The sequence below is a fragment of the Nymphalis io genome, chromosome 2 (genome assembly GCF_905147045.1).
Source record: "Nymphalis io chromosome 2, ilAglIoxx1.1, whole genome shotgun sequence".
In the NCBI taxonomy this organism is placed as follows: domain Eukaryota; kingdom Metazoa; phylum Arthropoda; class Insecta; order Lepidoptera; family Nymphalidae; genus Nymphalis; species Nymphalis io.
Window position 1 is genome coordinate 6,838,838 of NC_065889.1, and position 10,566 is coordinate 6,849,403.

The following is a 10,566-nucleotide window of genomic DNA, read 5'->3' on the forward strand; positions in this document are numbered from 1 at the left end:
TTCGCTCCTATTAGTTGTAACACGCTGCTATATAGCTTATAGCCTTTCTCAATAAATAGGCTATCCAACACTAAAACAATTTTTCAGTTTGCATCAGCAGTTCTTAAGATTAGCGCGTTCAACCAAACAAACTCTTTAGATTTATAATATTAAAACAGTAAAGTATAGTGTAAGGTAGTATATAAATGCCGTCTCTATTAATAAACGACAGTTATTACTTGGATTTCGTTGTATTCATTTGTCGCCCTATACCAACCTCATATGGCGACCCTGCCGGGATACCAACCTTATAATAGATTACTTTTTACTTTTAATGTTACCTATTCCCAAGTTTAATAATGTGTTATCAATTAATACTTCCGGTCCTACATATACGGCTAGTTCGGGTACATCTTGATGATTATTTATAAGTATAGATTAAAACTTCTGTTTAACAATTTAATTAGTAATTTCATAATCAAATAAATAGTTGATTCATATTTGTTTTTACTTGGAACATTTTATTATATATTATACTATTTATTAATGGCGCCTTCTGCTTGTCAGCTTCCGGCGCAATTAATAAATAGTGCTTATTGTTTATTTATATTTTCTCAAATTATGTCGATTAATCAATGCTATAATAATTTTGTTTTATTATGTATAATGTAAGGATTAATCTACTAGAATCTTATTTTACTGATCTGGCTAGGTTATCTGCTGCTTATCAACTTCCGGTGTAATATATTAATCTTTAATATTTAATGTTACATAATCCTGTATTATTAAATAATATTTGTCCGTAAATAATCATTAGAATAATTAAGATAAACAATGTTTAATATTATCTTTTAAGTTTGTAAATTTAGTATTAAATTAGGTCAAGATGTTTTTGTGTAAATACCGCCAGTTTAAATATATCGGGCATTGGTATTGTAACCGTTGTAACGAGCATTACAAGTGTTTTCTTATATAACGTATCGTCATTTTCGCCGCCACCCTGGTAATCCACCTTCTATAAATGTTTGCGTTAAATAGTTTAGTTTTAATTAGATAAGAAGGGTTATAATTTTTTTTATTACTTGCTGCTGCTTTACTCATGGGCAACTAAATGTAGCATGTTCACATGTAAGTCCTGGTAAGTATTGTCCTGGTAAACAGAAATACTACACCTAATACATTATATAAGGAGGCATTATAATAATTTAGTATAGGCGACCACGACCGCTCTGACAAGAGTGACACGACGAAGAAGAAGAATAATAATTTAGTATTTATCTTAGAATAATTATAATCGCACTAATATGATTAATACGAAAGGTTGGGTTTGTTGTGAATATTAGTTATTTCTTTATGCTTTATCACAGCTAAAATTAGCATATTTGGACTTTTTAGACAAAATAATTTTCAAAAATTTTGAACCACGGTTCATTCTACTTCTACGTTTCTAAATGTTAATTAATAGTTATATTTTAGTCGAACTGTCTTTACAATAATGTGGTATTTTTAAATTTGTTTATAATAAATACCTTTATTTTTAATAGACCAATGTCATTGTTAAAGAAGTTAATCAATTTTATGAATATTCAGTCATATTTCAAATTATAACGATTTTGTAATTATTATACAGACTACCGTAGACAGAGAAACTAATAGATCAAGGAGTCGAGGAACGCCGATTGAGCCAGAGATTCAGAATCATTTGAATTAAGCAATTGCTTGTGATGGATGGACACTGCAGTGTTTGAAACGTCATAAAATGATAAATGTTACAATATACGGAGTAAATCCGTTCATAGTTGCTTAATTTAATTTGTAACGATCCCGAAACCATTTGTTTGCGGGTCGCGACACCATAACTAAAACGTGTTGTGTATAAAAAAAGGTTGAGTATAAGTATATAAATCAATATACTACCTATTTAATCCGTGCAGTGACGGAGAAAGAATACATTTCACTGCCCCTCTCTTTCCCATGGGTTTCGTAAGAGGCGACTAAGGATATCTGAAGGATATCTGAGCGACCATCTGCTGATTTGGTGGTAGGATGCTAAACATCCGCCTGGCTTGTTACCATCGTACGCATGGTGAAAAACTCGTGAAGTGGCTGCTTGCAGCCGCGTTTCGAGGTCAGCCAGCGTACAGCCAGTGCCCGAGCGAGCATTGCCGCGATAGGTGTTGGTCCAGTGGAGACGGCTGTTGAACCAATGCCTACTACATTCCTAGTTCAGATCTCATCAGTAGGGGTACGCGTAACCGTTGGTTCACTCGTGAATGTGCCGATGCTGTATCATCTAAGCAGGTGGCATATCGCGCGTGGATCAACGGCTGCGTTAGCGGGGCATCTAACATTGACTCAAGTGGAAAGCAAACTAAAATAAAAATTCCAAGTCCTGTAGGAAGGCACACAAGAGCGGATGCACAGCGCATTGTACAGGTTGGTCTTGACCTTATTTCGCATCCTAGGGGCTCCCGTAGCTTCTGACGTCTGACCAAATCTGTGCAAAACAATTTCTGCCAACCTTCGCGGCCACCGCTCAGAAATCCGGACGGATCGCTAGCTCACAGTCCGCAAGAGAAAGCCGATCTCCTGGCAAAACTCTTTGCCCTTAACTCCGAGATCGATGATTGTAGTGCGCTGCCACCAACAGTACCTTCATTGGGCCACACGATGCCTGACATCAAAATCAGGCAACGTGATGTGCGTGCGGAGCTGCAATCACTTGATATACGGAAAGCTAGCGTTCCCGATGGAATACCAGCTATAGTGCTGAAGAAGTGCGCGGCGGAGCTGTCGCTTCGAAAGGGAGAGTAAAATAAAAGGAATATTTTTTGTAATTACTTATATTAAAATTATAACTATTTATAATGAAGTGATTAACGCATTATTAAACAGTTTAATTCTACATCCGAATTTGCAATTACAATGACCAAAAACAAGCAAATTCATAATTATTATTATTTCTACTAGTCAAAATATTTATTAATAAGGATGATGATGCCTCATGAGTCATTTGTTAAAATAATACAATGCTTGTAATTATTAACCATTTGTGAAATATAACAATTCATTAATATCATTAGGATCTTTCTAAATAATAAAATACTCACTCTGGGGACATTATGCACAATGAAACAATTAAGTATTATTTTCATGCATACTGCACAAAACTCAGTATGCATTATTTATCACAGCACTTGCAAAGATTGCAATGTCAAAAGACTAAAATATTTACAATTAAAACAGTTCATGCACAGTAGGAAACCCCAGAGGAAATGTCTGAGACTCTAAAATAGAGTAACAAATAACATTACATAATGATTCTCAAATATGTACTTATTATAAGTATTAAAAACGACTATCGCTTATCTGCGATGGCGACGCTTTTTCTTGTTACGGGTGCCGTTCCCGGGCGGCGGCTGCGGCTGCGAAGGCCCGCTGGACGAGGACGGCGGGGCCACGGGCTGAGTAGCCGGCGCCACGGGTTGAGCGGGCGTTGCCACAGGCTGAGGGGGTGGCGCAGAGGGCGCGGGCGCGGCCTGCAGCATCACGGTGTACACGGAGTACGTGTCGTCGGAAGAGTAACCGTTGTGTCTCTGGGACTCTTGCGGCGCTGGTGGCGGCACGGGCGGCATAGGCCCGTTGCGTCTCTGCGGCGCCGGCGGCGGCACCGGTGGCATGGGCCCAATGCGCCGCTGCTGCGCCATTGGTAGCACCGGAGGGAAGGGCTCGTTGCTTCTCTGTTGTGCCATCGTCGTCACCGGCGGAATGGGCCCGTTGCGTCTCTGCAGCGACAGCGTCGACATCGGCAGGATGGGCCCGTTACGTCGCTGCAGTGTCGACGGCGGTACCGGCAGGATGGGTACATTGTGACTCAGCGGTCCCGACGGCGGAACCAGGGGGTTAGGCCCATTCAGAGCTGCCCTCAGACGCTGGCGAATGCGTCTGCGTGCGTTTCGCGACAGAGCCTGCTCGTTTAATATCTGATCGTTCTGAACTGTGGGCTGAGGTTCGGCTTCAGACGACACCGTTCGACCTCCGGAAGAGGCCGGATTGATTGCCGCTGAGTTTTCGATTCTAGCTCGTATTTCGGCTTCCGAACGTACCAGGGCGTTCGCCTCCTGTCCGAGCATTGCGAACGCTCGGGAGAGTCTCGCTACGTCGTTCTGTAAGTCTTGGAGAAAAGGTTCCAAGTTGTTTGAGTTGTTCTGATTGTTGCTCCGGTTAGCGATCCTTAAGACGGCTCTCGGCTGTGACTGATTGGCGAGCTGGTCGGGCGGCGTGCGTCGCACCGACAGCTTTCCACTGATCATGGCGGGCGCGGTTAGTGCTCTCGCGTCCATTTCTCTAACCACTAAACAGTTCCCACGCTTTTTCAAAGAACCTTCACAGGATCTTACTGACCATACCTACATAACAACAAAACATTTATTTTAAATTTTATTAAAAAGAACAGGATAAGGATTTTTAGAAACTAACTAGTCCTGATTTCGCATAGGTAGAATAATTGTCTACATTTAACATTTCCTTTTTAATTAAAGAACAAATATTGTTTTCTTGGGTAGCCAACAACCTTCTTGGGCATATATGCCTAAGATCTTACCAAATTTACATCACAGTGATGATGAATGGTTTAGAAACACATACAGTACAAATATTCATTTTTATTTACATAGATTCACTTACACAATCTGAAAATATAGCTTCACGGTCATTACCACAAATGGTAACAGTATAATTAAACGCGTGAGCTACCCAGGGGGCTGCGGCCATCGTCAACCACGCGTACACTGAGTTACCTGTAAACAGGTATTACAGTTTTAGTTTTTTATTATTTACAGTTTTAGGTCAATGGTCAATTAAATACATAATTATGTAAAATATACTTACTATTGTGTTTATATTTTAAACGCGATAATCTCAGGAATTATCGGGGTTATTTAAAAATTAAAAAAAATAAATGTAAGAGATAGCCTGCTGATTGAAGATGGTTACAGGTAAAATAACTTCAAACTATCCTAAGCTATGGAACAGTAATCATAAACGTTAATTAATCTGACAAACTGTGCTGGTATTTAGTTAGTGAAATAGGCATTTAAATAGGCATTTAAATAGGCACAGTTGTAATATTTAAAGTTGTTTGTTAAGCGTGACAAGAAATCCATTTGATAGATTTAAAATTCTATAGGGTACGACAACACAAGGCAATTATATTACACAACAACACAAGGCCCCTAGGCCTAGATATATTATAATTTAACTGCAGAATGGGAGTCAAAGTTCTGTTCTACCCGTGCCTATGGTACAAGGTTTTAAATGCTTCATATACTCATAGAAAATAAAATCAAAACTCAAACAAATGTTACAAAGTACAGTGTCTACTTGAAGTTTATAATTCTTTACTAAAACAGTAGTGTCAGTCATCTACATCCATTTACCCTACTATACATTATTTGAAACCTATTGGTCCTTAAGTAGCAGATCAATGGTAGATTTTGGAATATACCTTGTACTCAATTCTGCAATCCGGAAACGAAAGAAATCCATTCTTAAATATAATACTAGGCAGTACAGTAAGCTAAGTAAGTTAAGGATTGTATTTTATATATGACAAATAACTGACAACAATTTAGAAATACAAACAAAACCAACTTACTATTAATTTCAATAGTCAGAAAGAATATACCCATGTCAGACACTCTGACAGCTGTCACTAACTTTCCAGGCACAGTTGAAAATTGCCATGCTTGTAAATACTCTCCATTTTCAGACCGACCCTAAAATTATTTATAAGAATAAAGTATTGTCCCACAGTAGCAAGTATGTACTTAAGTTAAGAATAAGATATTCGGAGGGTAGGAATAGGCATGATGACTGATTTTGAAGTAACCTTCTATAATGTAGGTACACGTCTACTATTACTGAAAATAATTTATTTCAGTAATAAACTAACTATTTACGCAAATAATTGCATTTTCATTTACCTATTTTGAATTTCGCTCGAAAACACTCGCAGGTGTCATAGCACCTGCACGTGACGTCACGCCTCAGTAAACGAAAGTAAATGTTATATTGTGTCTATACTCAACGAAGAAAGGCAGAAAGTATTGCGTATTTCCTAAGGTTAAAAATGAATTCCAAAGTTTGCAAGTGGTGTGCGGTCTCTGTGTAAAAATACATTCGAATGCCAACCAGATCGAAGAACAATCTACAGAAGCAGAACGACCCTATGTAAGTAAGCAACGAAAGAAGATGGTTCTGGAAGAATGTGAAAAGCAATTAAAAGAAAGTATGGTTACAGAACATTTTGAAGAAATTGCAAATTAAAGCAGAGATTCATAAAGATTTGTTATATATTTATGATATATTTAGATTTATAGAAGAATATGTAAATTCACAAATTCAGTACAAGTGGAGCTAAATGAAATATTGTCTTAAAAGTTCTTACTGGTAAAAATATTAGGGCTCTTCATATGCGAGTAATACTATATAGCTAACAAAAAAAAACCTATGATAACACTAAAGATAAATTAAAATGTACTTACAAGGATGTTTTCACATTTCGAAATTCAGATAAGCAAAAGTCTTTATTTGATGAAAAAAACTCTCCTAACATCAACAAATCCTGGGCAAATTAGAGGAATTTGCCTTAACAAAACCTTGTTCTATCATTATAGATCTTGGATGATTTATTTTCTTTACAGAAACGCGAATAACCAACGACTCGACTAATTAAATGATGCAAAATTAATTTTGAAACGCGTAAATACAACAACTGTTCAAGAGAAACGGTTATAGATACTGAGGCGTGACGTCATTGTCTCTGATTGATGTTTCAAATAAAATGGCCGATTGCAGAATTTTATATTTATATTTTACTAAAAATCTTATTGATCTCAATGTGTATATTAAAATTGGATCATTTTTTAGAATCCTTTTAAAATAGTTTCTTCTTTAAAATCATTTATTTTTAATTCTTTAATACTGTCATCATGCCTATTATTCAAATCATCAACTCCATTATTCAAGTTTCCTCACAATGTTTTCTTTCACCATGAAGCATAAGAATTGAAAACAAATTTGTTACTTGAAAGACAATACTTAATAACACATAAATTAATAGCCATGTCATTTTCATGTACATAGTAGAATAAGTTTAAATGTTTGTAATATATATTACGAATATAATAATATATAATAAGGAATACCAATTCCACTAGAGCCTCAAACTGCATGGTATGGCTATGGGAAATGTACCTACTAAAAAAGCGGTCTCATAAAATGCAGATACTGATAACATTATAAATAAATAAAAAACAGATAATTTTCTGTTATATTACACCTCACCTCGAGTAGATCTGGAGCATGAAAATAACGAAGATGATTAAGTAAACGTGCACTTGGTAATCTTTCTCCATTGCCATTTTTACAACAGAGACAACGAAAGAGGCCTTTGCAGGCTTGTGGTGGTCTCTGAGCTGGCTCCTAAAATTAAATAATCATTATTGAACACAAATACAACATGAAAACCCATGAATAGAATTCATGTAATAGAGCTTTGAGCAAGCTCAATCTAGTTAAGTATTAACTATTCCTAAATTATTCTATTGCCAAACAGCAATAAAGCCTGCTTTGCTCGGTAGTTAAAAAATGGGAATCTTAAACAAAGTTTTCATATGTTAATTTTTTAATAAGATTCAAGCCTTCTTTCTACTCAAGAGCTCCCAGCAGTGGGACATTTATAAGTAACACTTTACTATAAACAGGTAACAATATATTGTATTTCTCTGTTCTAATTTGAAAGGAGGGCTAGTTTATGGGCATTTGAAGACAGAGCATTCACGGACTTTTTTAATATTCATCATTTCACATTTTACACATTCACAGCTAATATAGTGTAAAAATGTTAAAATTATATAAATCAATTGGTGAAATATTTAATAATCTACATTGATTTACAGAAATGATTTCTTAAAAAAAACCCATTCTTTATACTCTTCTCATAGTCAAAACGAAGGTACCTAGGTCAGTCTAATAATTTGTCAACATAAAAAATTGCAAACTGGGTACACATAGCTAAGCAGTAAAGCAAATCATTACATAAGAAAATTAAATTTTAATAACTTTCTAAGATTCCAAATTGAAATATACTAACATTTGTAACAGTTGGATTATTTTCTTCTTCATCATTAGCATCATTTTCACATTCCCCTGTGGTTGTTTCTTTAGCTGGTGTGCTGCTTTCTGAAGAGCCTGTACCTGCAGTAGCGTGGCTGCCTAATTTCTAAAGATAAATTAAAATCATTAGAGCATGTAAAATAAATATAATTATACAAGTCACTTACTATTATACAATATACAGATATCATAATTTTAGAAAGTTAACATACAAAAGCACGTAGTTTTCTAAAATTGGCTATTAATTCTTCCATTGCATAGTTGCGTGTGCCGAAAAACAGCGCGCGGCATACAGGGCATACGTCCAGGCGCATCTTACATCGACCGCAGACATGGTGTCCTTCATTGCATTGAAATATTTGACCTGAAGGTATTTCGTAACATACGGGACATTGTAAAAGGTCATCGAGATTCAGCAGAGATTCCGCCTGTCAACAAAATAAAGAGTGTTAAAGAACATATTATTAAAACATACACTTACTCTTATGTAACATTAGCAAAAATAAACTTTTAAACAGTGTATGATATAGATTATATTTTGGTCTAAAACCAACACTATTTCACTTCAGTTTACCATAATGTAAAACCTGTTGTTTCACATTATATCACTAAAATTCTGTTTAAATACCTCTAAGAAATGTACCAATTAATACTGTTGCCCACAAAAAAATGTAAATAATTAGAAGTTAAAAAACAACTTTGACTTGTAATTAACATTAAAAAATACTGATTCTGAACAATGTTGAATTTGTTTTATAAGTTTTATTTATCTTTGATGAAACCCACAGTACACTCAAAAGAAATTTGTTTTAACATCAAGTTGAACATAAATTATCATCACAAGTTTAGTGAGTGACTATTTATTTTTAAGTATTTTTTATACACACCAAATAAAATAAAGATATTTAATAAGATTCTATACATATTGCATCTTCATTTTATAAAATATTTATTCGAATGAATGAATGAATAATTAAAATTACTCAAAAATAAATATTTGGAGGACTTAAAAATTAAAATACAAAAGTACTGAACACACTTTCCTTGTTTATTCTAAAATGATGTTTAATTTATACTGAACATAAGTATTATTTTTACATATCAGTGTTTTTTTTTTTAAGTTTAACATTTTTAATGAAATATCTTTTTACCCACATTATATAAAAAGATTAACTTTTAAATAAAATGTCCATACTTAAGCTTTTCTTAATCTTGGTGGATATTGAAATACTTTAAAAAGTCACTTTAAGGCAAAAACCTTGTTCAAAATCTTTTCAAGGAAACAAAGTAATTTAAATTCTAGTTGTCAATTTACACATGTACTTTACACATTATCACTCATTCTATCTGTCTTTCTTAAACTGTAAAAATAAACTACTCATATTTTATAAGAAAAATAAAATTAATCTTTTATAAAATGCATATATAAATGGTTGAGATTTTAAAATAGCTAATTCTGGTATTAAGGAGATATCAAGTCATAAAAATTATGAAACTAGTAAAATTATTTTTATTTTTTAATAGCATGAATATTATAATTACAATCTAGGTACTAATAATTGCGTGTGGGCATTTTTACATTTTGTAACTAAAATTATAAAGCTATTTGACTTGAACATTTATTTAAAAATGAAATTTGTAATTTACCCTCATTCAAAAAAAAATTGGAGTAAAATGATAAGTAATGCAACTTTGTTTATTAATATTCAAAAACCATAACATTGGGATGTAAAAGTTTACATAAAAACCATTAGATTTATAAGAGATCTTTATGTGGCTAATATAGAGGCAAGCAAAATGATGGACATTAATAAAATATAATATAGCGGAATAGTAAATTAAAGAATATCAATTTTGAATGAAAGGACACGTTTATGCAAAACACGTCTATAAAAACTATCGACCAACCGACAAGGTTGAAACAATGGAAGTTTTCTGATTTTCAATTTTATATGGACAAGCAATACGAACCTTTATCTCTGCCTTTTCTACCATTTTATAAATTTATATTTATTATGCATAAACTAAAATTAAACGCAATTAAACTACGAACAGAAAACACGGTGTTAATAATATATTGAAACACAGCTGTGCCTGATACAAATGGCCGACTCGACAATTCGTAAATTCTACATTACAAAATTACATAGGCTGGGCCAGTGTTGCCTAATTGAAAAATTGTTGCAGCAGGGATGATAGAAAAACAAGGAAGACAAACTTTTCGGTTTTGTCGGATAATTTTGATATCGATTTATAAAATAGTGATGCGACAACTTCATTCAATTGATGCAAAACACAATTAAAATAGTGTAACCTGAATTTCATGATGTCATTTTCTTGATATTAACTACTGTCATTTTCTTAATACTAATACTTATTAAATTTATCTGGTGGTAGGATGCTAACATC

At 34.1% G+C, this 10,566-nt stretch overlaps 1 protein-coding gene across 1 annotated transcript; it reads right to left on the bottom strand.

Moving 5' to 3' along the window:
• Positions 1 to 2,812: 2,812 nt before the first annotated feature.
• Positions 2,813 to 10,317, bottom strand: LOC126779897 (uncharacterized). The gene is made up of 7 exons (XM_050504070.1): positions 10,129 to 10,317; positions 8,370 to 8,585; positions 8,135 to 8,263; positions 7,327 to 7,464; positions 5,636 to 5,756; positions 4,666 to 4,778; positions 2,813 to 4,388 (listed from the first exon to the last, which is right to left on the bottom strand). The coding sequence occupies exons 1-7, from the start codon at positions 10,150 to 10,152 to the stop codon at positions 3,345 to 3,347; spliced, it is 1,785 nt and encodes a 594-aa protein (XP_050360027.1). The 5' UTR covers positions 10,153 to 10,317; the 3' UTR covers positions 2,813 to 3,344.
• Between the last annotated feature and the right edge of the window lie 249 nt (positions 10,318 to 10,566).

What these genes read in the sequence shown, in the direction of transcription:
- LOC126779897 (XM_050504070.1), bottom strand. Translation starts at nt 10,152, where the DNA reads ATGGTAGAAAAGGCAGAGATAAAG. An exon ending in ATAATCCAACTGTTACAAAT is followed by an intron (nt 7,465 to 8,134) that starts GTTAGTATATTT and finishes ATTTAATTTTAG; the next exon opens with GAGCCAGCTCAGAGACCACC. An exon ending in TCTGACTATTGAAATTAATA is followed by an intron (nt 4,779 to 5,635) that starts GTAAGTTGGTTT and finishes ACCTGTTTACAG; the next exon opens with GTAACTCAGTGTACGCGTGG.